This window comes from Ranitomeya variabilis, chromosome 1 (assembly GCF_051348905.1).
Source record: "Ranitomeya variabilis isolate aRanVar5 chromosome 1, aRanVar5.hap1, whole genome shotgun sequence".
Classification (NCBI taxonomy): Eukaryota; Metazoa; Chordata; class Amphibia; order Anura; family Dendrobatidae; genus Ranitomeya; species Ranitomeya variabilis.
The window spans coordinates 685,602,452-685,629,475 of NC_135232.1; the positions used below are offsets into that span (position 1 = coordinate 685,602,452).

Here is a 27,024-nt window from a genome sequence, read left to right on the forward strand (position 1 = left end):
CAAAAAAATAAATACGTTTGCAAACATGATAGTATGTGAAATGCAGCGCCTGTCTGAACAATACTGGACTTTCTTTACTCCCAAAAAAAAACAGCGTCACCCCTGTCTGCAGATTCTGGGTGGCACTGCAGCTCAGCTCCATTTACAACGATGCTGCTGTGTGATCAGAGTCTAAACAACCCCTTTAAATTAAAATGGCTTCATTTTCTACTAAACTGTTACTAAGAAACTTGTACTGAGGAGCAAATTGACCTTCAGACCAAGGCTACACGGTGACCGCGCCGCAAAGTTACACATGACCCTTAATGTATCTTGCTGGAAAGTCACTCTGACGAGGAGAGACTTTCCAGCAAGAAACATTGAAGTCACATCTTGGACAAAGACTAACGTTTTATGTGAAAATCAATGGGAGTAGGACTGCAAGTGTAACTGCAGAAAATAAAGTGAAAAACTTTAAATCAGGATAAATTACAGAGATCATATATTCTATTTTAAAAAAGAACTACACATGGGCTGCTGAAATACACCAGATTGCTTCTGAATGGGGCTACCACAGAAATAGGGGCAGGAGCGCTCTCTTGTTCTCAAATCTAATGAGTTATTTTTAGCTGTGCTTTTTTTTTTTAATGTACAGACATTGTCATCACTGGCCCCATTGGGGCGCTCAAAATAAATTCCCTATCAATAGGTCTTGCATGGGTTTCCTCCCACAGCCCAAACACAGGGAGAACATACAAACTCCTTGCAGATGTTGTCCTTGGTGGGATTTGAACCCAAGACCCCAGAAAAGCAAAACGCTGCAACCCACTGAGCCACTTGGAAGCACATTTCTCCATGTGCTTCCAAGTTTCTCCCAATGCTATAAAGTTGAAAAAGTGAGATTTTATCAATGCATTGGATCAAAATCTGGCATGTCCCCATATTTTTTGTGGCTAAAATGACCTAAAAAAACATGGGGACATGAGAACAGGTTCTAATGGGTCTATGTTCTCTCCGTGAAAACCATGGCTAGAACAAGCATGTGAATCCTGTATGTCTGAATTAGGCAATTCCTGGCCTGACCCAAACTGATAGCATCATATACTGTATGTTTATGATATATTTCAGTGTGACCACTAAAAAAGTGTGAATTATTCCCAATAGTTTGCGCTGCTAAAAACACATGTAGTTTTGGATATAGTATAAACGGCACCAAATGTGGTTGAACACAACCGCACAAAAATTAAAAAGGCAGAAAAGAATGATGGAATCTGCTACGCTCCCAGGCAACATGTTTCAGACCTGCATGGTCCTTTGTTGGCTTGCCAAAAGGACCACGCAGGTCTGAAACAAGTTGCCTCTGAGCGCAGCAGATTTTTTTTTTCTGCCTTTTTAATTTTTGTGCTGTTTTATTCAACCATTTTTCATGCCTTTTATACTACTGGATCAATAAAGCTATTCTTTTAAGATGATGTGAGTTCTGGCTATTGTTTGGACTGTTGCCATTACTGGATTGTTTCGCTGTGCACCTGAACAAGTGAGACGATTGCTCCTTTTTCAAGTTTTGTATGAACTTTGGTGAAAAAAAAAAAAACAGAACAAGGAGGAAGTAGAAGTACAACAGCTTCTCTTCTATTTGCCTTTGGCTGAGTCTCGAAAAAACCCCAGATAAAAATAAATGGCAAAGACTGCATGGAAAACATCATGTGTGACCTCCCTAGAGAAGACATTGGCATCACCAGACCCCCATGTGACAGCAATGTAACCATTACAGAGATCCAAAATCATTGTTCTTTAATAGTGATGAGCGAGTGTACTCGTTGCTCGGGTTTTCCCGCGCACGCTCGAGTGGTCTCCGAGTATTTGTTAGTGCTCGGAGATTTAGTTTTTGTTGATGCAGCTGCATGATTTACGGCTGCTACCCAGCCTGAGTACATGTGTGTGCTAGGGAAACCCCACATGTAACCAAGCTGTCTAGTAGCCGCAAATCATGCAGCTGCGGCAAGGAAAACGAAATCTCTGAGCACTAACAAATACTCGGAGACCACCCGAGCGTGCGCAGGAAAACCTGAGCAATAAGTATACTCACTCATTACTATTCTTTAACCTTTAAGAAGTGTTATTTTGAAAGATTTTGTCGTTTTCGGTGAGCAAAGTAAAAATAATTTTACTTTCTAGAACAGAAGTGAAAAGAACAAAAAAAAATAAAAAGGGAGCAATCGAAGGGAATAAGGTACCTCCCAAGTCTCACAGCGCCCCCAGCAGGCATCAGTGGTGACACGTAAACCCTTACATCCGGGTTTCTTTGCCAAAAAGGTGAATTCTCGCACAGCGCAGCCGATGAAGGTTCTCAGGCTGATGTTGGAGACGGCGTGCGTGTTCCAGCAGCCACTTAATATCAGAAGATTCAAGGAAATCAGGGTCACGCTGTGGGAGTCCATGTCTGCGAAAAATCACAACAATTATTTCATTTCATTAAAAAGGTAATAAAAAAGTTTAACCATAGATACTGTGCCCAGAAGAGCCTCTGTAACCCTCCATCGAGGCCAAGCGGCACCTACTACTATTCTATGTGGTAGATAAAATTCAAGGACCTTAATAAAGTCCACTATATGGTCACCCATCATGTAAATAAAGTTTTACTAAATTTCATGTATTATACCTTCTATATTTACTATTGTGGGTGTCCAAAAATATGGAGTTAATTGCATTTTTGGGGGGGAGGGAGTGGGGACAAATCAATTTAGACACATTATTAATTTGCACGATAAAAATAAAAAAGGTGTTGAAGTTTTTTTTTACTAGACTTTTCCAAAGTATCGAGAAAAAGGATTTTTTTTTTCTTTTTTGGTGGAGGTTTTGAAGTTTTTGTTTTTTATTATTATTTTGCAGCATTTTGATTTAACGGCGCCTAGTTTGGACATATTTACTTCTGGATCCCCTCGAAAATTAGTGACATACACTTAGCTTATTTGACCAGGTGGTCTTTCATAACTACTCAACAAGAAACTTCATTTGGAGGCTTTTTTTTTTTTTTTTTTTACTTTTTTTGAGGAGGATTTTTGGAGATCTATATGAACACAGGCTAAACATACCAGATACTTGATTGAAAAATTTGCGCCTTTGGGAATTTATTTTGCTTCCTTATATGCACGTAGCTTTGGCTAAAATAATAATTTCTTGAATCAGGATTCATTAAAAATGTTGCACTGATTACCTTCTAAGGCTATGTTCATACATTACATTTTTGCTGAAGGTTTTTTTTTTTTTTGCGCAAAATTTCAAACTCTGCTTTAGAGTACCAGCAAAGTCTATGAGATTTCAGAAATCTCTCGCACATTTTTTTCCCCTGACTGAATTGGAAAACTGTTGCGTTTTTGAGAATTGCAAAATGTCACTTCTTTCAGCGTTTTTTCAACCATATAAAGCAATAGTATGTGCAAAAACTAAGCAAAAATGTAGGTAGCAGGTTTTGCTCTATTTTTAGTGAAAAAAAGAGCAGGTACAGCAGTATGTGAAACCCATTTATTTTTGTGATTTTCTCAAGTTTAAACCATAAGGTCTGGGTCTCCTCACATTAGCATGGCAGTTGGGATTAACACAGTTTAATGAAATTAGTCATGTGTAAAAAGTAAACATTGGCCAACCAAGGTGTGAAATTGAACAATACCTGACCAAAGTGTAAAAGTAAACAGTGGCCTACAAACTCAATGTTCTGCCAATTTCTTATGTAAACTAATCTGGACCAGTTCAACTCCCCCTGCTGTTACATTTGTAATTGTGTATTTTTTCCTGGACTAATGTGATTTTTTTTGTTCAGAACAGTCACTATTTTTTCAGACATAAAAATCTTTTTCCACTAAATAATTTGATCAAATCGTCCTCTCCCCCCCCCAAAAAAAAAAATAAATGGTGTTATGGTGTCACATGTCTTGCATTGGAAAAAGTTCCAGCACCAGGCGTCTCTTCATTAAAATCTTCAATATATGCCTATGATTAAGAACTTTGAAACCCGTCAGGCTATGTCTCTGTATGATGTTTTATTCTTAACATGAAAATGAAAGATTTTAATGAAGAGACGCTTGGTGCTGGAACTTTTTTCCTACCTTTGCTATTGGTGACCTATGTTCATGCTTCTGCAGTGGAAGCTGAATTTTGGGACCTCGAAAAACGAAGCAAAAAAAAAAAAAAAAAAGCAGAAAAAACTTTTTTGTAAGCAACTTCTTTCTTACTGCCAAGAGAGCAGGTTTTGCCTGTGGAACAAAAAGCACCAAAAACGCAACGTGTGAACTTAGCCTAAAGCCTCTGTGCTGCAGAATGAGGGACAGTGTCTTTTCTGAGCTCCACTTCATTTATGACCACATCAAAGTTGAATGTGCAGGAAAACAAAGAGCCTGTACAAGATAGAACTGTGCAAAACTTTTTACCAAAACGAAATCGCAAAAATTATTTTTGGCCCCAAATACATGCATTTAAAAATGAATGAGATGCAGAAAATACGAAGATTTAAAAAAAAAAAAAAAAAAAATAAGCAAAAACGCATAAAAAACCCCATGTAGTCGGCACATGACTATTAAAGTTTTATCAAAGCCAACTAACAGTAAGTTTCCAAAAGTAAAGGCTTTTATTAAAAACATAAGTTACAAATAAAAAAGTGATCAAAGGTGATTGGAAAAAAATAAAAAACAAACAACGCAAATAGCCTAATTGCTACAGAAAATCTGCAGAGGAAAAAAACGCACCAAATACTCACTGTGGGAACCCAAATACATAATGAATGTTACTCTTAATAATTAGAGTCCAAAATGCTGGTTAAGAACAGATTGCAGATGGAGAATTAATTACCCATTTATGAAAAAAAAAAATTCCCCACTTATATAAACTACCAAAATGTCCCTTTAAGTAAATATTTAAAGCGATCGGGAAGCAGGAAAAAAAAAAGTTAAACAAAAAAAACTTTACAGCAACCAGTTATTGCACTAGTGGCATTAGTGCAGGATACACAATTTATAGGATAACATTTCCACCTATATTTATATCATAGCAAATCAGTAAACTAAAACAAAAATTAGGGTTAAATAGAAAAAAAACCCCATAAAATAAATCACTTAAAATGCCTGGAAATACAAGGTATTTAATGAGCGAATAATATTAGGAGTGAGCAGACCTTGGAGCCGCCGGGTCCTCGCTCTATGCCTGGTCTCTGCTGTAGCTACTCCGATACACAGCCTTATATGTGGAAGGAGCCCTGTCAATCAAGGCAGATCCTTACATGAACCGCTGGTAACATGAAAACACTGCTCCTGTACGACAAAGCCTCTCTCTTAAGCCGGTTAATTATTTTTTAAAGGCATCATCAGTTGAAACAAAGATGACTTTACCCTAGTGACAGAAATCCAAGGTAAATAATGCCAACGAGAGGTTTCCTAAATGTTCACATGGATGAGTAAAAGGGAATCGAAATCTGACACTCCTCCCCTCTCCAGCATTGTACCATTCTGTGTACAACACACGACTCGACTCGTTGCACAAAGTGATAAAGTTTGCTACATTTTATACCCACAGTCTACCCATATAACGGCCATAACTGTTGGACTTCCTCCATAGAGCACTACAAAACCTTATGTGGCTTTATAACAGCAATCTGGCACTGACCTAGCATACTGGCTCAGCTGTGGCCACCATTGCAACACCAGGTGAGACCATGGATTTAGAAGGCGGCATTATTGTACACTGACCACTAGCTTGAGGGGGGAGAAATTGCAGCATGCACTTGGAGCGCCCCCACGTGTAGGGCAATGGGGTACTCGGTACCGGGTCTATCTCTCTCGGCTCCGGGAATGTCACGGTGGCCCGACCCGGTCCGTGGCCCTTCTTAGGGGCGCCCAATTAAAGGTGTAGTTGTTTGTACGGTGTTCGTGACGCCACCTGTGGTATTCGGTCAGGGTGACCGATGCTGCTAGGTGTCCGCTGGGGTGATGGAATGGCAGCTAGATGGTGTACCTTCCCACAGGTGAAGTATGTCCCCAGGGCTTCCCAGTTGTATAGGTGGTGATGGTGGACGTCGTAAGGCGCAATGAATAACGAGGACACAAAGGTTGCAGTCTCTTTACCTTTTGCTGAAGACTTCAGAGTCCACAGTCCAGAGTACCGTTCACAGGGCAGGCAGAATCCGGCCGGTCCGAAGGCACATCCAGAGTTCCCTTATCCAGGTGGAAATCAGTAGCCTTCCTACTAGCGCCTGTGTGTTGTAGTACCTCCCTGCTGAGCACCACGGGATAGTCCTCACAACTTTCGTGGATGTTTCTGATGTTCTTTCTCTCTCTGTCCCCCAGATGGTATGGATAGGACAACCCGTATGATGGGGTAGTCCTGGAGCTATTTTATAGGGTCCCTAGAGACACCCCTCTCCCACAATTTGCCTCCGTGTCTTCATAGGTATTAAGATCGGGCAGCCAACTTGGAATCAACTGGCCTGCCGGTATCTGAAGTATTGTGTAGAGCCTATTACTCCCTCGGTGTTCCGGCCACCGGCTACGCGCCTCAGGAGGCTGCCGATCTTGGGGCAGAACTCCTCCCGGTATTATCTCCTTGTGCTGTGACTTCGTTTCTCACTCTCCACAATATACTTCACTTTGTGTCCTTTCTTAGGATGCTGCCTCAATGGGGTGCAGGCGCAGCTCCGTAACGTTCTATCTTGTGCTTGGCCTCTGTCAGGATCCCACCCCTGACAGGGACCCTCTGTCTGCAGCTCAGATGTTCCTCCTTCTCCCCCTGTCTGCCTGACAGGTCCTCTCTGGGTCGAACCCAGGTAGCTTCTCCCTAACTTCCTATCCAACCCACCAGTTTTACCCGAGTGTGAGGAGTGGCCTAGTAGATAGAACCTTTGCTCCCCCTGGTGGACTGGAGTGTGAAGTGTAGTGTGTGACTGTGATACCTGGTCAGGTGAACTCCTTTAGTACCATCAGACGTAATATCACTCCCCCTGGTGGAAGAGCGACATTACTGCAACAACCAGGACTCTGGGGCGCTGCACACTAGTCTCATTAATTTGCAGACGAGCTTGTGCTATTCATTGGTGGCAGCTCCTGCCCAATCCACACCGCAGATGAACGCATGGAGATGCACAGGGACCCTGTCATGTCTGATGTTTAGCCTCACACCATATTGACTTAGCGTTTCCTAAAAACACGGGACAAGTGTACATTTGTTTGTAGTGGATTACTCAATGCTAGAGATGGTGGAAATTAATTCAAAAGTATCCGATCCTACAACCAGATCTGTAATAAGTGGCTGACAGACATGAGTGCTGCGAACCACCTCCTACTTTACAGCAACCGCAGATTCTCTTTTAGACTTGCCGGACTGCAGCAATGTTACACGTGTGTCGCAGGCCAGTTAGTCATAAGAAGAGCTGCAGATGCCCATAGATGCTACTGCACAAGCGCCAATTTGTTGGAGGAAAAAAACAAAAAACCCTTGCCCCGATGTACGTTGGGGCACCAGGACCACATACCTCATCATCTTGTCAGACAGGTCAGTAATATTTTCCACTTTTTAGTATATACAGCTCTGGCAGAAATTGAGACCACTGCACAGTTTTATAAAAATCAGCTTCTCTACATGTCTGACAGCCATTCCATTCCAGTGTCAGGTGAACTCCAACCAGAGTACACCTCATTCTACTTAATGTGCTTCTGATTAGGTGATCACCTGAACCAAATCTTATTTAACGAAGGAAAGTATAAAAAACACTGCTGTGGTGTTCACAATCCTCTTGCAATAGGGCAAGCTAGATGGAAAAACAAGGTTCTAGCAATATCCCGAAAGTAACAGGAATGAAAAATAACTTTTAACCATGCCAAAGGAGTTGAAAAGAAAAGTCTTGAGTAAGGAAAAGAAGCGCTCAATTCTGGCTTTACTAGCAGAGGGACACAGTGAGCATTATGTTGCCTCCATCCTTAAAATTTCTAAGACGGAAGTCCATTACAACAAGGTCAAGCAGCAGACATTGGGGACAACACAGCTACAGACCGGAAGGGTGAAAACGATTCTCCACTGACCGGGATGACCGTCATCTTATTCGAATGTCACTCAGCAACCGCAGGATGACAAAGTGACCTACAAAAGGAATGGCAAATGGCAGCTGGGGTGAAGTGCACGGCAAGAACAGTTCACAACAGGCTCCTAGAGGCAGGGCTTCAATCATGTAAAGCTAGAAAAAAGCCTTTCATCAATGCGAAGCAAAGGTGAGCTATTTTGAAGTTTGCCAAGGATTTACCATAAGGATTGGACCATAGAGGACTGGAGTAAGGTAATCTTCTCTGATGAGTCTAATTTTCAGCTTTGCCCAACACCTTGTCATCTAATGGTCAGACGGAGACCTGGAGAGGCGTACAAGCCACAGTGTCTTGCACCCACTGTGAAATTTGGTAGAGGATCGGTGATGATCTGGGGATGCTTCAGCAAGGCTGGAATTGGGCAGGTTAATCTTTGCGAAGGGCGTATGAATCAAGTCGCATACAAGGTTATCCTCGAAAAACAGTTCATTCCTTCTGCTGAGGCAATGTTCCCCAACTCTGAGGACTGTTTTTTTTCCAGCAGGACAATGCGCCATGCCACACAGCTAGGTCAATCAAGGTGTGGGATAAAGGACCACCACATCAAATCCCTGTCATGGCCAGCTCAATTTCCAGACCTGAACCCCATTGAAAACCTCTGGAATGCAACCAAGAGGAAGATGGATAGTCACAAACCATCAAACAAAGAAGAACTGCTTACATTTTTGTACCAGGAGTGGCATAAGGTCACCCAAAAGCAGTGTGAAAGACTGGTGGAAAGCATGCCACGACGTATGAAAGCTGTGATTAAAAATCATGGTTATTCCACAAAATATTGATTTCTGAACTCTTCATGAGTTAAAACATTAGTATTGCTGTTGCTAAATTATTAGGAACTTGTTTTTTTTGCATTATTTGAGGTCTGCAAGCACTGCATTATTTTGTTATTTTGAACATTTCTCATTTTCAGAAAATAAATACTAAGGCTATGTGCACACGTAGGAAATGTGGTGCAGAATTTTCTGCACTAAATCTGCATCTGCAGATTTGGTGCAGAATTTTCTGCACTAAATCTGCATCTGCAGATTTGATGCAGTTTCTGTGCAGTTTCTATGCAGTTTCTGCGCAGATTCTATGCAGTTTCTGTGCAGTTTCTATGCAGATTCTATGCAGATTCTATGCAGTTTCTGCGCAGATTCTATGCAGATTCTATGCAGTTTCTGTGCAGTTTCTGTGCAGTTTCTGTGCAGTTTCTGTGCAGTTTCTGTGCAGTACAATGTAAATCAATGGGAAAAAAAAAAAGCTGTGCACATGGTGCAGAAAAATCTGCAGCAGAAACGCTGCAGAACTGCACAAACGCTGCAGAACTGCACAAAAGAAGCGACGTGCACTTCTTTGAAATCTGCAGCGTTTCTGCGCAGATTTTTCTGCACCATGTGCACAGCTTTTTGTTTTTCCCATTGATTTACATTGTACTGTAAATCACAGTGCAGTTCTGCAGCGTTTCTGCAGCAGAAAAATCTGCTGCAGTTCTGCACCAATTCTGCACTAAATCTGCATCGTGTGCACACACCCTATATGTATTGCTTGGAACTTCAGAGACATGTTGTCAGTAGTTTATAGAATAAAAGAACAATTTACATTTCACTCAAAAATATACCTATAAAGAGAAAAATCAGACAATCTGAACATTTTGCAGTGGTCTCTTAAATTTTGCCAGAGCTGTAGGTCCGGCTACTACTTTAATTTGATTGTCATGAACTAAGGGTACTGTCACACTAAACGATTTACCAACGATCACGACCAGCGATACGACCTGGCCGTGATCGTTGGTAAGTCGTTGTGTGGTCGCTGGAGAGCTGTCACACAGTCAGCTCTCCAGCGACCAACGATGCCAAAGTCCCTGGGTAACCAGGGTAAACATCGGGTTACTAAGCGCAGGGCCACGCTTAGTAACCCGATGTTTACCCTGGTTACCAGCGTAAAAGTAAAAAAAAAAAACAAACAGTACATACTCACATTCCGGTGTCTGTCCCCCGGCGCTGTGCTTCTCTCCACTGTGTTTGCCAGCCGGAAAGCACAGCGGTGACGTCACCGCTGTGCTCGCTTTCCGGCTGGCCGGCGCTCACAGTGCAGAGAAGCAGAACGCCGGGGGACAGACACCGGAATGTAAGTATGTACTGTTTGGTTTTTTTTTACTTTTACGCTGGTAACCACCGTAAACATCGGGTTACTAAGCGCGGCCCTGAACTTAGTAACCCGATGTTTACCCTGGTTACAAGCGAACGCATCGCTGGATCGCTGTCACACACAACGATCCAGCGATGACAGCGGGAGATCCAGCGACGAAAGAAAGTTCCAAACGATCTGCTACGACGTACGATTCTCAGCAGGATCCCTGATCGCTGCTGCGTGTCAGACACAGCGATATCGTATGGATATCGCTGGAACGTCACGGATCGTACCGTCGTAGCGACAAAAGTGCCACTGTGTGACAGTACCCTAAGGGTATGTGTCCATGTTCAGGATTGCATCAGGATTTGGTCAGGATTTTCCATCAGTATTTGTAAGCCAAAACCAGGAGTGGGTGATAAATGCTTAAGTGGTGCATATGTTTCTATTATACTTTTCCTATAATTGTTCAACTCCTGGTTTTGGCTTACAAATACTGATGGAAAATCCTGACCAAATCCTGATGCAATCCTGAACGTGGACACATACACTAACAGTTCTATATACCTATTTGGACAAGCAAGGATATAACTAAAGTGATACTAAGTGCATCTATGTGAATGTATTTATGTGGTCCTCCATTGGGTTAGGGTATGTGTCCACGTTCAGGATTGCATCAGGATTTGGTCAGGATTTTCCATCAGTATTTGTAAGCCAAAACCAGGAGTGGAACAATTAGAGGAAAAGTATAATAGAAACATATGCACCACTTTTGCATTTATCACCCACTCCTGGTTTTGGCTTACAAATACTGATGAAAAATCCTGACCAAATCCTGCTGCAATCCTGAATGTGGACACATACCCTTATTCTGTTTAAAATAAATGTGTTTATAATTGTATGAATCCAATAAACATTATATTGTAAGAGATTATATGCACCTATTTTGATCTTTTGGTGGTGTCGCTAATTAAAGGTGTGTCTCTAGTTAGCAGTATTTTTCTGATGATTTATACTCTCATGTCGGTAGTCAAGAATATATATCAAGTAGCATCCAGCACCAAACAGAAGTATTGAACTCTGGGCACAGGTGCAGCTTCCACATGTTTCTCAGCAGCTCCAGCACACAAGACTGCTCAGCTTCCCTAAGGGTATGTTTCCACGGTCAGGATGGCTGGCGGTATCGCCGCAGCGGTGAAGCCGCTCGGCGCTAAGCCCCGCCCCCTTTCTGGGACGCGATCATGCCGGATGTGTTAACTCTTCACATCCGGGATGATCGCTCTCTCCCATAGCGCCCTGTGATATGCCTTGCGGGGACGCTGCGTCCCCGCAAGGTGTACGGACATGCTGCGATCTGAAAAGACGCGCAGCATGTCCGTAGTCGCAAGGCCGCCGCGTGCGGGTTTCCACGCATAGTGGAGATGGGATTTCATAAAATCCCCTCCACTATGCTGGAACATCTGGACGCTGCTTGTTTGACGCTGCAGCTCTGCGCAGCGTCAAACATGCAGCATTTCCTGACCGTGGAAACATACCCTAAGGCTGCTTTCACACATCAGTTTTTTGTGTCAGGCTAAATCCGGCTCTTTAGAGAAAAAACGGAACCGGAAAAAATAAAAACCGAAACCGGTTTTTCCCCCATTGACTTGTATTAGCGCCGGATCGCGCAGCATGGCACAGCGTTCCTTCCGTTTTTTTCCGGATCTGGCTAAAATTCCGATTCCGGCTTCTGAAAAAAACGTCTACTGCAACGTTTTTTGTCTCCGGCGAAAAAGCCTGAAGCGCCGGATCCAGCACTTCCGGCTGTTTGCTACAATGAAAGCCTATGGGAGCCGGAAAATGCCGGATCCGGAAAAAGGCGGATCCGGCGGCCTCATCTGGTTTTTTTAAACTGAGCATGCTCCAAATTTTTTTTTTAGCCAATACTCTAGATAGGCTAGCCGGATCCGTCAAAAAAACGGATCCGTCGCATCAGTTTTCCACAATTTGCGCCGGATCCAGTATTTCCAACACTCGCCGGATTTAGCCTGAAACATAAAACCTGATGTGTGAAAGCAGCCTAAGTGACCAGTGTAGTCACCATTCAGAGATCCTGGGTTGTCTCTACAGCTCACATCTTGGTTGGTCACTCACTCACAGGCTTCAAAACAATCCACTCTGCTCAAACCCCAGCAGACTGACACAAGGTGAACCCACAGATTCTTAGCCAAAACTAGCCAGGTGCATCTAATGAAGACTTTAAATGCAAGGATTTAACCTAGTCCTACCTGGCTTTGCTACATTATATAGAATAAAAAAATAAATATAACAATAAATTAAGTAGTATCTGCCGGGCACTACAGATCAAACTGTACTGCAGAGAATAGGCCCAGATCCGCAGTACCTGCCTGCAGTCACTAAACAGTGTATGAAAGTTGGCTGTTTTGCTTCATAGTACACTATACACTAGTCTGCCACCAGAGGAAATAACTGATCCATGGGAGTGTTGAACCCAACCAGGTCTGGCTCCAGGTTTTTGCGGGCCCCTTTAACACATACCACAATTCATGATGCACAGATAAGGCAGAGAAATATAGGCATAGTACAATACCAAAGATTTCACATAGTCCTCCATACAGAATAATGAGCCCCATATAATGTTCCATACAGAATAATGAGCCTCATATATTGCTCCATACAATATTATAGACACCACATAGCGCTTCATACAGAATAAATAGTCCCATATATTGCTCCATACAGTATTATGGACACCACATAGTGCTCCATACAGCATAATGAGCCCTATCCCCTATATATTGCTCCACACAGTATTATAGGCACCACGTAGTGCTCCATACAAAATAATGAACCCCATATATTGATTCATACAGTATAATGAGCCCTATATACTGCTTCAAACAGAATAATGAGCCCCATATATTGCTCCATACAGTATTATGGGCACTACATAGTGCTCCATACGGAATAATGAACCCCATATATTGCTACATACATTATAAAATAGGGAGGTTGGGTCAATAAAACATGGCATAAATCAAGAAAACACACACCCAGTGCAAAATGTAAAAAATTACTAATGAAATGAAACCCAATTTTTTTTTTGGACATAAAGGGTTCAGTACAATAAAGGAGAATCAGACAGAAAAAAAATGTACACAAGAACCATTCATAATAAAAAGTACAACATTTTATTATCATTGGTAATACAATTTTGCACTTTTTATTATGAATGGTTCTTGTGTACATTTTTTCTGTCTCATACAGTGTAATGAGCAACATATATTGCTTCATACAGAATAATGAATCCCATATATTGCTCCATACAGTATTATGGGCACCACATAGCGCTCCATACAGAATAATGAGACTCATTTATTGCTTCATACAGAATAAACCCCATATATTGCTCCATACAAAATAATTAACCCCATATATTGCTCCATACAGTATAATGAGACCCATATATTGCTTCATACAAAATAATGAACCCCATATATTGCTCCATACAGTATTATGGGCACCACATAGGGCTCCATACAGAATAATGAACCCCATATATTGCTACATACAGAATGAGCCCATATATTGTTCCATACAGTATAATGAGCCCTATATATTGCTCCATACAGTATTATGGGCACCACGTAGCGCTCCATACAGAATAATGAACCCCATATATTGCTCCATACAGTATTATGGGCACCACATAGCGCTCCATACAGAATAATGAGCCCCATATATTGCTCCATTCAGTATCATGGGCACCACATAGTGCTCCATACAGAATAATGAATCCCATATATTGTTACATACAGTGTAGCGAGCAACGTATATTGCTTCATACAGAATAATGAACCCCATATATTGCTCCATACAGTATTATGGGCACCATGTAGCGCTCCATACAGAATAATGAACCCCATATATTGCTCCATACAGTATTATGGGCACCACATAGCGCTCCATACAGAATAATGAGACTCATTTATTGCTTCATACAGAATAATAAACCCCATATATTGCTCCATACAAAATAATTAACCCCATATATTGCTCCATACAGTATAATGAGACCCATATATTGCTTCATACAGAATAATGAACCCCATATATTGCTCCATACAGTACTATGGGCACCACATAGTGCTCCATACAGAATGAGCCCCATATAATGCTCCATACAGAATAATGAGCCCCGTATATTGCTCCATACAGAATAATAAACCCCGTATATTGTTACATACAGAATAATGGACCCCATATATTGCTCCATACAGTATTATGGGCACCACATAGGGCTCCATGCAGAATAATGAGCCCCTTATATTGCTCCATACAGTATTATGGGCACCACATATTGCTCCATACAGAATAATGAACCCCATATATTGCTCCATACAGAATAATTAACCCCATATATTCCTCCATACAGTATAATGAGACCCATATATTGCTCCATATAGAATAATGAACCCATATATTGCTACATACAGTATGAGCTCCATATATTTCCCCATACAGTATTATGGGCACCACATAGAGCTCCATACAGAATAATGAGCCCCACATATTGCTCCATACAGTATTATGGGCACCACATAGTGCTCCATACAGAATAATGAGCCCCATATATTGATCCATACAGTATTATGAGCACCACATAGGGTGCCATACAGAATAATGTGCCTCATATATTGCTCCATAGAATATTATGGACACCACAGTGCTCCACACAGAATAATGAGCCCCATATATTGCTCCATATAGTATTATGGACACCACATAGTGCTCCACACAGAATAATGAGCCCCATATATTGTTCCATACAGTATTATGGGCACCACATAGTGCTCCATACAGAATAATGAACCCCATATATTGCTCTATACAGTATAATGAGCCCCAAATATTGGTTCATACAGAATAATGAACCCCATATATTGCTACATACAGTATAACGAGCAACGTATATTGCTTCATACAGAATAATGAGCCCCATATATTGCTCCATGCAGTATTATGGGCACCATATAGTGCTCCATACAGAATAATGAACCCCATATATTGCTCCATACAGTATTATGGGCACCATATATTGCTCCATACATTATAATGAACCCCATATATTGCTCCATACAGAATAATGAACCCCATATATTGCTACATACAGTATTATGGGCACCACATAGAGCTCTATACAGAATAATGAGCCCCATATATTGCTCCATACAGTATTATGGGCACCACAAAGCGCTCCATACAGAATGAGCCCACATATTGCTCCATACAGTATTATGGGCACCACATAGTGCTCCATACAGAATAATGAGCCCCATATATTGGTCCATACAGTATTATGTGCGCCACAAAGCGCTCCATACAGAATGAGCCCCATATATTGCTCCATACAGTATTATGGGCACCACAAAGCGCTCCATACAGAATGAGCCCACATATTGCTCCATACAGTATTATGGGCACCACATAGTGCTCCATACAGAATAATGAGCCCCATATATTGGTCCATACAGTATTATGTGCGCCACAAAGCGCTCCATACAGAATAATGAGCCCCATATATTGCTCCATACAGTATTATGGGCACCACATAGTGCTCCATACAGAATGATGAGCCCCATATAATGCTCCATACAGAATAATAAGCCCCATATATTGCTCTATGCAGTATTATGGGCACCATATAGTGCTCCATACAGTATAATGAGCCCCATATATGGCTCCATACAGAATTATAAACCCCATACATTGCTCCATACATATTAAGGGCACCACATAGTGCTCCATACAGAATAATGAGCCCCATATATTGCTCTATGCAGTATTATGGGCACCATATAGTGCTCCATACAGTATAATGAGCCCTATTATATGGTTCCATACAGAATTATAAACCCCATATATTGCTCCATACAGCATTATGGGCACCACATAGGGCCACATAGGGCTCCAAGCACTGTTTGATAAAGGTTCGCTACACTGAACCGAAACGTCGCCATCATGGGCTTAATAAAATAGCTCCTTATTCACAGTTGTGTGCTGCTTCCTTTTTTGGACTACTATCTTTAACATTGGGTACGCAGGCCATGCGAATGTATGCGGATGCCTCTGCTTGTATCTTTTTGATGCTGCGCCGAACGCAACATGTTGCATTTTGTTGCGGTCGACGCAGCGTCAAAACAACGCAAGCAGAGGCATCAGCATAAATTCGTATGGCCTGCATACCCAATGTTAAAGATAGGTACGCAGGATGCATGCTGACGTAGGCGGAGCTGAATGGAAGAGGTGAGGCAGTGAGTGGGGCTTAACGGAAGAATTACGCAGCCCTCCGCTGCTCTGCCCAACGCAAGTGTAAAACCAGCCTAAGAGAAAGCCACCGGATGACGCCAGCAAGCGGGTTCTCTCAGGGAGAACAATGTGATCGACATCTCTTCCAACTATCAGTTGGTCGGCGCCCCATACACATTAGATCTTTGGCCGAAACCTATTGATATCAGCGTATTTCGCTAACATTAGCATAATGTGTATGGGGGCCCTTAAAATAGCAATAACGATAGATATATATGCACTGTAGACTATATATAGACTCACTGTTTACATTTAGTGCAAAAAAGGTAAATTATGAAGAAGACTTCTAATTTTTTTTTTTCAGACTTTGCAAAGACATAAGAATTAGAATTTTTTTTTTTATTTCAATTCACTGGAAATCCCAAACACAAGAAAGTGAGAAAGACAACAAGAAGAGCGAGCTGTGAAGTCTAAATAAATAGGTTAAAAAAAAAAAAATCTTGACAGGCTGATAAGTAAGGCACCATTATCAATAATCCTGTCCTTTAGACTTAATACCTGAGACGGCACATAAAAATGAAGCGATGTAGGGTAAAGACAAGGCGGCTTAATTTATCAAGTTGACTATTGTTCGTGTCCAGCCTTTTGGAATGCTTTCTCAGTCTTTGTTCCGGTCTTTACTTTCCTGTTTTTTCCTGTATAACCTTGGTGATAGATAAATTAATTAAAAAAAAAAAAGAAAATAAAAAAAAAACAAAAGCTATGCATCATGGCAAAGAGAATGGGTTCACAAATCCCATCCCTGACTTCTTTCCCCCTGTATTATATTTTAAATAATCCCACAAATCTCTACCCCTTAGCCCAAATGAAAGCCACTACAATGCCGGCAATTTGTGAGCATGTGCGATGGAATGAGCCAGGGATGCGTGCGTCATTACCGCCAGTTACTCCCAGGATCACTTAATCACTTGATTATTATGAGCTCAGTGTAGCGGCGTAAACCTTTATGACCAGCTTGTATTAAAAGGGAAAACTCTGTTGGTTTCCAAGTGGGATTGTTTGTGTTAGAGGACGAAAACAGTACAAAATTAAAATACTAGGCCTCGTTGTACGTCACCGAATTATGGATCCTTAAATGGTTATTCATATAAACTGTCCCCTATGCCATGGAAGGGGGTAACTTATTCATCCGGATAACAGCTCTAGATCCCAGACTCTGCAGAGTCTCAGGTTTACTGGAGGTCCAACCTGGGGGACCTACCGATAGGGGATAGTTTTAGGTATAACACTACTATAATTAACTCACCCCCTCAGCTCCAGTTTCCATCCTTACCTGGGTTCCACTGGTCTGTGCTGTAATAGAGAAGAAATGGCAGACCAGAGGGCTTTGAGAGGTCCTAAAAAATTGGATCCTGTGACTACATCGTGGGAAACCTTTGGGCTGACACGACATCCTCCCTCTATCAAACACCTTTAGATGCTCCAGTTAGTACAGACCACAGCAACTAAGGCTACCTTCCCATGTAGCATCTTAACTACGGACCTCCCGCAGCAATATTCACACCAGCATTTACCTCTGAGCATATCCTTGTGGGGGAAAAAAAAAAAAGAAAAAAGCTGGAAATCAGCACATTTACATGCAACATGTGCAGTAGATAGAAACTAGCTGCATGCATTGGTCAGGTGCAATTTTGGACCATTCTTTCACACAAACGCTCTTCACATCCTGAAGGTTTGTAGGCTCCTTCTTTGAACTCAGCTTTAGTTCCTCCCATAAATGTTCTCTTGGATTCAGGTTAGGTGATCGGCTCGGCCATTCTAGCAACTTTATTTTCTCTGAAACCAGTTGAGAGTTTCCTTGGCTGTGTGTTTGGGATCATTGTCTTGCTGAAATGTCCACACACTTGTTTCATCTTCATCATCCTGGTAGATGGCAGAAGATTTTTATCAAGAATGTCTTGGCACATTTGTCCATTCATCCTCCTTTAAGTATATGAAGTTTGACAGTGCCATATGCTAAAAAACAGCCTCAGGCCCCACACCATGATGTTCCCACCTCCAAACCTCACTGTTGTTGTTGGTGCTTTCTCACTGTCCTCACTGTTGTTGTTGGTGCTTTTGCGGTGATATGTGGTGCCTTTTGGCTTCCAAACATGGTGTGTATTATGACATACAAAGAGTTCAATTTTGGTCTCATCTCACCAGACTATATCCTCCCAGTATTTCACAAGTTTGACTCTAAATGTTGAGCAAACTTTAAATGCACATGAGCATGCTTTTTGTTCAGCAATGGAGCCTTGCTCACGTTGAGCATGCTTACAGGCCGTGGAGGGGGAGTGCATTACATTGTACCTGCTGATTCCAGGTCTTTCTGTAGCTCTCCATAGGTGGTCCTTGGATCTTGGACAGCTCTTCTGATAATTCTTTTAACTGCTCTGTCTAAAATCTCTTAAAAAAAAAAACACCAGAAAAAAGGCAGAGATGCTTACCTGCCCAGGCCTCCAAACAAATGCACTATCAGGGTGCAGTGGACCCGATTAAAGATGGCAGCAACACAGGCGCAGCAATACAGATTAAACAGCCACTCAACCTACCAATCCATGGAGGGGGTGGCTGTGAAAAATCTGTATGTGGCATTATTCACATACAAGTGATGCAGAGCATCTGGCTTACAGCCTATTATTGATAATAATCTTTATTTTTAGATAACGCTAACATATTCCGCAGCGCTTTACATATATTATCATCACTGTCCCCAATGGGGCTCACAGTCTAAATTGCCGGAGAACCTGGAGGAATCCCACACAAACATGGGGAGAACATACAAACTCCTTCCTTGCAGATGTTGTCTTTGGCAGGAATTGAACCCAGGACTCCAGCTAACCAGTGCTAACCACTGAGCCACCGTGCTGCCTATTAGTGACGCCCATACTCTTAGATCAGACGGGCTGCCCAGTGCTAACTAAAATGCATCCTGTGTGAACAGAGGCCACAGTTTACAGAGCATCTGGGCCCAACTGCACCCTGAAGGATAAAAAAAGTGCAAACACTACATCAATATATGGTGAGGTATTAGCCGATATTATGGCCAAAATATGGAAGCTCGCAACCCACGTCAAGGGTCCCCACGTTAGCACTGGGCAGCCCGCTTGATCTAAGAGTATGGGTGTCACTAATAGGCTGCAAGCCAGATGCTCTGCATCACCTGTTTGTGAATAACGCCGCATACAGATTTTTATCTTTTGTTCACTAATATACCAAACAGCCACCCCCTCCATGGATCGGTAGGTTGAGAGCGGCTGTTTCATCGGTATTGCATTGCTGCACCTGTGTTGCTGCCAATTTTAATTATCTTTAATTTAATTATGTAGGGCAATTTTGAAATTCGCATCATATAATTTAGAAATTTTAGCCGTTATTTTGATTCCCAGATATGTAAGTGAATCAAGGCGCCATTTGAAGGGGAAAGAGGCACACAACTGATCCACTGTAGACTGTTGTAATTATATATTTAAGATCTCGGATTCATGAGTGTTCATTTTGAAATTACTTAAAAGGCCAAATTTATGCAGCTCTGAAATAATGTTCGGTAGGCTGGTTGTAGGGGAGGTGACATAAGAGGATATCATCCGCAAAAAGTGCCATTTTCTGCTCTTCTGACCTTAAATTCCCTTGATTGAGGAATTATTGCATATTGCAGTGGCCAGGTACTCCATTGTTAGTATGTATAGGAGGGGGGAAAGTGGTCACCCCCTGCCTCGTACCATTCCCGATATGGAATGTGCTCGAAAGTACACCATTAATCTTAACCCCTTCCCGACATGTGCCGTACTAGTACTGCTCTGCGGTAACTGCGTTCCCGCAAACTGCAGTACTAGTACGGAGGCACGATCGCGCGGTCTCACGGTGAGCACTGCGCCGATCACGTGCGGTTGTCAGCTGTATGTGACAACTGACACCCGCAGCAATGCCCACGATTGGCGCTAGCGCCGATCATGGGCCTTTAACCCCTCTGATGCCGCTGTCAGTAGTGACAGTGATAGAAAGGCATCGCGCAGGGACGGGGGCTCCCTGCGCTCTCCCACCAGGACAACACGATGCGATCGCGTTGTTCGGGTGGTCTCCATGGAGTTCCCGGATCCAAAATGGCCACGGGGCTCCTTCCGGGTCCTGAAGTGATGTGGCTTCCCGGCACCTCTGAGAACAGATGCCGGAAAGCCTCCTGCACTGCCTGTCAGATCGCTGATCTGACACAGTGCTATGCAAAGTGTCAGATCAGCGATCTGATGTAATATAGTGATGTCCCAACCTGGGACAATGTTATAAAGTAAAAAAAAAAAAAAATAGAAATGTATAAAAAAAGAAAAAAAATCCCCAAATAGAGAAAAAATTTTTTTCCAATAAATCCATTTATGTAAATAAAAAAAAAACAATAAAAGTACACATTTGGTATCGCCGCATCCGTAACGACCCACTCTATAAAACTATCCCACTAGTTAACCCCTTCAGTGAACACCGCAAAAAATAAATAAAAAACGAGGCAAAAACCAAAAAGTAAAATGGTGCTCCTTCCCTTCCGAGCTCTGCCGTGCGCCCTAACAGTGGTTCCCCCCCACATATGGGGTATCAGCGTACTCAGGACAAATTGGACAGCAACTTTTGAAGTCCAATTTCTCCTGTTACCCTTGTGAAAATAAAAATTTGGGGGCTAAAATCTTTTCGTGGAAAAAAAATATTTTTTATTTTCACGGCTCTGCGTTATAAACTTTAGCGAAACACTTGGGGGTTCAAAGTTCTCACAACACATCTAGATAAGTTCCTTGGGGGGTCTAGTTTCCAATATGGGGTCACTTGTGGGGGTTTCTACTGTTTAGGTACATCAGGGGCTCTGCAAACGCAATGTAACGCCCGCAGACCATTCCATCAAAGTCTGCATTCCAAAACAGTGCTCCTTCCCTTCCGAGCTCTGCCATGTGCCCAAACAGTGGTTCACCCCCACATATGGGGCATCAGCGTACTCAGGACAAGTTGGACAACAACTTTTGGGGTCTAATTTCTCCTGTTACCCTTGGGAAAATAAAAAATTGCGGGCTAAAAGATAATTTTCTGGAAAAAAAAAGGATTTTTTAATTTTCACAGCTCTACATTATAAACTTTAGTGAAACAATTGGGGGTTCAAAGTGCTCACCACACATGTAGAATAGTTCCTTAGGGGGTCTAATTTCCAAAATTGTGTCACTTGTGGGGGGTTTCCACTGTTTAAGCACATCATCGGCTCTCCAAACGCGACATGGTGTCCGATGTCAATTCCAGCCAATTTTGCATTGAAAAGTCAAACAGTGCTCCTTTCCTTCCGAGCTCTGCCATGTGCCCAAACAGTGGTTTATCCCCACATATGGGGTATCAGCGTACTCAGGACAAATTGCAGAACAACTTCTGGAGTCCAATTTTTCCTGTTACCCTTGGAAAAATAAATTTGGGGCGAAAAGATCATTTTTGTGATTTTTTTTTTTTTTTTTAACGTATATACATCATAAACTTTTGTGAAGCACTAGGGGGGTCAAAGTGCTCACCACACATCTAGATAAGTTCCTTAGGGGGTCTACTTTCCACAATTGTGTCACTTGTGGGGGGTTTTCACTGTCTAGGCACATCAGGGGCTCTCCAAACGCGACATGGTGTCCGATCTCAATTCCAGTAAACTTTGAATTGAATAGTCAAATGGCGCTCCTTCCCGAGCTCTGCCATGTGCCCAAACAGTGGTTTACCCCCACATATGGGGTATCAGCGTACTCAGTACAAATGCTACAATGACTTTTGTGGTCCAATTTCTCCTGTTACCCTTGGTAAAATAAAAACTGGATCTGAAGTAAAGATTTTGTGAAAAAAGTTTAATGGTCAAATTTTTTTAAACATTCCAAAAATTCCTGTGAAGCATCTGAAGGGTTAATAAACTTCTTGAATGTGGTTTTGAGTACCTTGAGGGGTGCAGTTTTTAGAATGGTGTCACTTTTGGGCATTTTCTGTCATGTAGACCCCTCAAAGTGACTTCAAGTGTGAGGTGGTCAATAAAAAAAAATGGTTTTGCAAATTATGTTGTAAAAATGAGAAATCGCTGGTCAACTTTTAACCCTTATAACTTCCTAACAAAAAAATTATGTTTCCAAAATTGTTTTAATGTAAAGCAGATATGTGGGTAATGTTATTTATTAACTATTTTGTATGATATGACTCTAATTTAAGGGCATAAAAACTAAAAGTTTAAAAATTGCAAAATTTTCGCCAACTTTCCGTTTTTTCACAAATAAACGCAAGTCATATCGAAGAAATTTTACCACTATCATAAAGTACAATATGTCACGAGAAAACAGTCTCTGAATCACCAGGATCCGTTGAAGCGTTTCAGAGTTATGACCTCATAAAGTGACAGTGGTCAGAATTGGAAAAAAATGGCCTGGTCAGGAAGTTGAAAACAAGCTTCGGGGTGAAGGGGTTAACTAGTGCACTATGGGAAGTATACAAAGCCTAGATCCTCTGGAGCATGTTTACTTCAAGCCAATTCCCTTTAAGACCCGAGACATGAATTCCCAGTGTACCCTGTCGAAAGCTTTTTCAGCATCAATCGACAAGATACACATGGGGTCCCCCTCCCTTCCCGCTCTATTAGTGAAATGGTCTGTATGGGCTTCAGTGACTATTATAAAGCTTTATATAATATAGCAAAATCAACACATACCTACAGCAGAACATACCTTCCATACCAGAAGACAAATTGTTGGACTTAGGAAAGGATTTCACATTAGAGGACGTGTCTGAGACCATCAATGATCAAAACCGGGGAAAAGTCCTTGCCCAGATGGGTACTCAGCTGGCTTTTTAAAAGTTGTTTTCCGCCTCGCTGAGCCCAATATTTCTTACTGTATGTTACTTTCTCTCTTCAGGAGGCTCCTTCCCTCCTCAGGCCCTAACCGCTCACATTACGGTATTGCCAAAACCTGGTAAAGACCTTTCTTTGTGCAATAATTACCCCCCAATATCCTTGATAAATTTAGATATCAAAATATATGCAAAAATGATCGCAAAAAGATTAGGTCGTCTTCTTCCAAATCTGATTAATCAAGACCAGGTTGCCTTTGTTCCAGGACGAGAAGCAAAAGACAACACCAACAGGATATCTCTGGTGCTGTGTACCTTCTCCCCCCCTTCCCCCCGTTTTTGATGAAAGGAATATACACATCTCAAAAAAAAATAAAAGGGAACACAAACAGCAGAATATAACTCAAAGTACATCAAACTTCTGTGATATCAAACTGTCCACTTAGGAAGCAACACTTTGACAATTTCACATGCTGCTGTGCAAATGGAATAGACGACAGATGGAAATTATTGGCAATTATCAAGACACATTCAATAAAGGAGTGGTTCTGCAGGTGGGGACCACAGATCACATCTCAGTACCAATGCTTTCTGGCTGATGTTTTGGTCACTTTTGAATGTTGGTTGTACTTTCACAATCGTGATAGCATGAGACGGACTCTACAACCCACACAAGTGGTTCAGGTAGTGCAGCTCATCCAGGATGGTACATCATTGTGAGATGTGGCAAGAAGGTTTGCTGTCAGCATAGTGTCCTGAGGCTGGATTAGCTACCAGGAGACAGGCCATTACACCAGGAGATGTGGAGGGAGCCGTAGGAGGGCAACAACCCAGCAGCAGGACCGCTACCTCAGCCTTTGTGCAAGCAGGAACAGGAGGTGCACTGCCAGAGCCCTGCAAAATCCAGCAGGCCACAAATGTGCATGTGTCTGCACAAACGGTTAGAAACCGACTCAATGAGGATGGTCTGAGTGCCCGACATCCACAGATGGTAGTTGTGCTCACAGCCCAACACCGTGCAGGATGCTTGGCATTTGCCACAGAACTCCAGGATTGGCAAATTCGCCACTGGCGCCATGTGCTCTTCACAGATGAAAGCAGGTTCACACTGAGCACATGTGACAGAGTCTGGAGACACCGTGGAAAGAGATCTGCTGCCTACAACATCCTTCAGCATGATCGGTTTGGTAGTGGGTCAGTAATGGTGTGGGGGGGCATTTCTTTAGAGAGCTGCACAGCCCTAAATGTGTTCGCCGGAGGTAGCCTAACTGCCATTAGGTACTGAGATAAGATCCTCAGACCCCTTGTGACACCATATGCTGGTGCGGTTGGCCCTGGGTTCCTCCTAATGCAGGACAATGCCAGACCTCATGTGGCTGAAGTGAGTCAGCAGTTCCTGCAAGATGAAGGCATTGAAGCTATGGAATGGACCGCCCATTCCCCAGACCTGAATCCGATTGAACACATCTGGGACATCATGTCTCGCACCATCCACCAACGTCATGTTGCACCACAAACTGTCCAGGAGTTGGCAGATGCTTTAGTCCAGGTCTGAGAGGAGCACCATGTGATATGAGTACACCCCTCTTTACACTTTTTAAAGCATCCCATTTAATAGAAGGAGTTGTGGGGTCTCCACTATGGTAGGTTATAAAATTGAATATTGTTTGTTCCACCTCGGACTTACACAAGATGTCCTGAAGTAAATTCTCATTTAGGTGCTATGAGAAGCCCGATTTTATGTTTGGTTGTAATAAAATTGAAAAATGATAATTACTTACGGGTAATTTGATTTTCCAGATCCATGACAGCACCGTTACGTGATAGATGGCTCCTGTCCCCAAGAACAGGAAACCTGCAGAGGAGATACAAGATGGGGGCGTCACCTCTCTCCTCAGTTTGTTTACAGAGTATGAAAGGTAACTGCTATGTAAGGCCTCTTTCACACTTCAGTTGTTTGGCGTCAGTCTAAATCCGCCATTTTCCTCAAAAAACGGATCTGTTTTTTTTTTTTCGACGGATCCGTTTTTTTCCCCATAGACTTGCATTAGCGACGGATTGTGACGGATGGTCGTCCGTTCCATCCGTCATGCGACGGTTCCGTCAAAATTTAGCGGACGTCATCTACACATTGACGGTCATTGCAACGTTTTTTGTCTCCGTTGAAATGACGGATCGCGACGGATCCGTCGCGTCCGTCATTCCATAGAATGGCCACCTATGGGCGACGGATCCGTCGCGACCGTTATTTCGACGGATCCGTCGCCCCAATCCGTTTTTTCATTTTTTTTCAATTGCGCATGCTCCAAAAAGTATATACAACCCCCGAGTAACGGATCCGTCAAAAAAACGGATCCGTTACATCCGTTTTTTCAACAATTGTGACGGATCCGTCGATCCGTCACTTTGTCGGAAGTGACTGACGCCAAACGACTGAAGTGTGAAAGAAGCCTTAGTCAGGAAATATGTACATTACATTCACCTCCAAGGCTATTTACTCACTGGCTTTGCATCCGTATGTATGTATGTATGTATGTATGTATGTATGTATGTATGTATGTATGTATGTATGTATGTATGTATATATATATATATATATATATATATATATATATATAATTGTCTAAGGGTTTTTCCGTCTGTCTGTCTGTCTGTCCTGGAAATCCCGAGTCTCTGATTGGTCGAGGCCGCCAGGCCTCGACCAATCAGCGACGGGCATAGCATGGCGACGATGATGTCATAAAGGACGTAGACATCCCCCGTCTCTGATTCAGCGACGGGCACAGTATCAACGTAGATGTCATAATGGTTGCCATGGCAACGATGATGTCATAAAGGTTGCCTCAACCAATCAGCGACGGGCACAGTCTGTCGCGAATTCTGGAATCATCATTGTCCATATACTACGGGGACATGCATATTCTAGAATACCCGATGTGTTAGAATCGGGCCACAGTCTAGTATCTATATATATATATAATTGTCTAAGGGTTTTTCCGTCTGTCTGTCTGTCTGTCTGTCTGTCCTGGAAATCCCGCGTCTCTGATTGGTCGAGGCCGCCAGGCCTCGACCAATCAGCGACAGGCACAGTGTCGACGCAGATGTCATAATGGTTGCCATGGCGACGATGATGTCATAAAGGTTGCCTCGACCATTCAGCGACGGGCACAGTCTGCCGCGAATTCTGGAATCATCATTGTCCATATACTACGGGGACATGCATATTCTAGAATACCCGATGCATTAGAATCGGGCCACAATCTAGTATATATATATATATATATATATATATATATATATACATATACATATACACACACAGTGGGGCAAAAAAGTATTTAGTCATTCAGCAATAGTGCAAGTTCCACCACTTAAAAAGATGAGAGGCGTCTGTAATTTACATCATAGGTAGACCTCAACTATGGGAGACAAACTGAGAAAAAAAAATCCAGAAAATCACATTGTCTGTTTTTTTAGCATTTTATTTGCATATTATGGTGGAAAATAAGTATTTGGTCAGAAACAAAATTTCATCTCAATACTTTGTAATATATCCTTTGTTGGCAATGACAGAGATCAAACGTTTTCTGTAAGTCTTCACAAGGTTGCCACACACTGTTGTTGGTAT

The 27,024-nt window shown here is 42.3% G+C and overlaps 1 protein-coding gene across 1 annotated transcript in view; it reads right to left on the reverse strand.

Moving 5' to 3' along the window:
* GPHB5 (glycoprotein hormone subunit beta 5) overlaps positions 1-27,024 on the reverse strand; it is a 43,068-nt gene that overhangs the window by 461 nt on the left and 15,583 nt on the right. Inside the window, exon 2 of the mRNA XM_077265907.1 lies at positions 2,217-2,422. Within this exon, the coding sequence (XP_077122022.1) occupies positions 2,217-2,422 (206 nt within the window). The remainder of the gene's footprint in view (positions 1-2,216; positions 2,423-27,024) is intronic.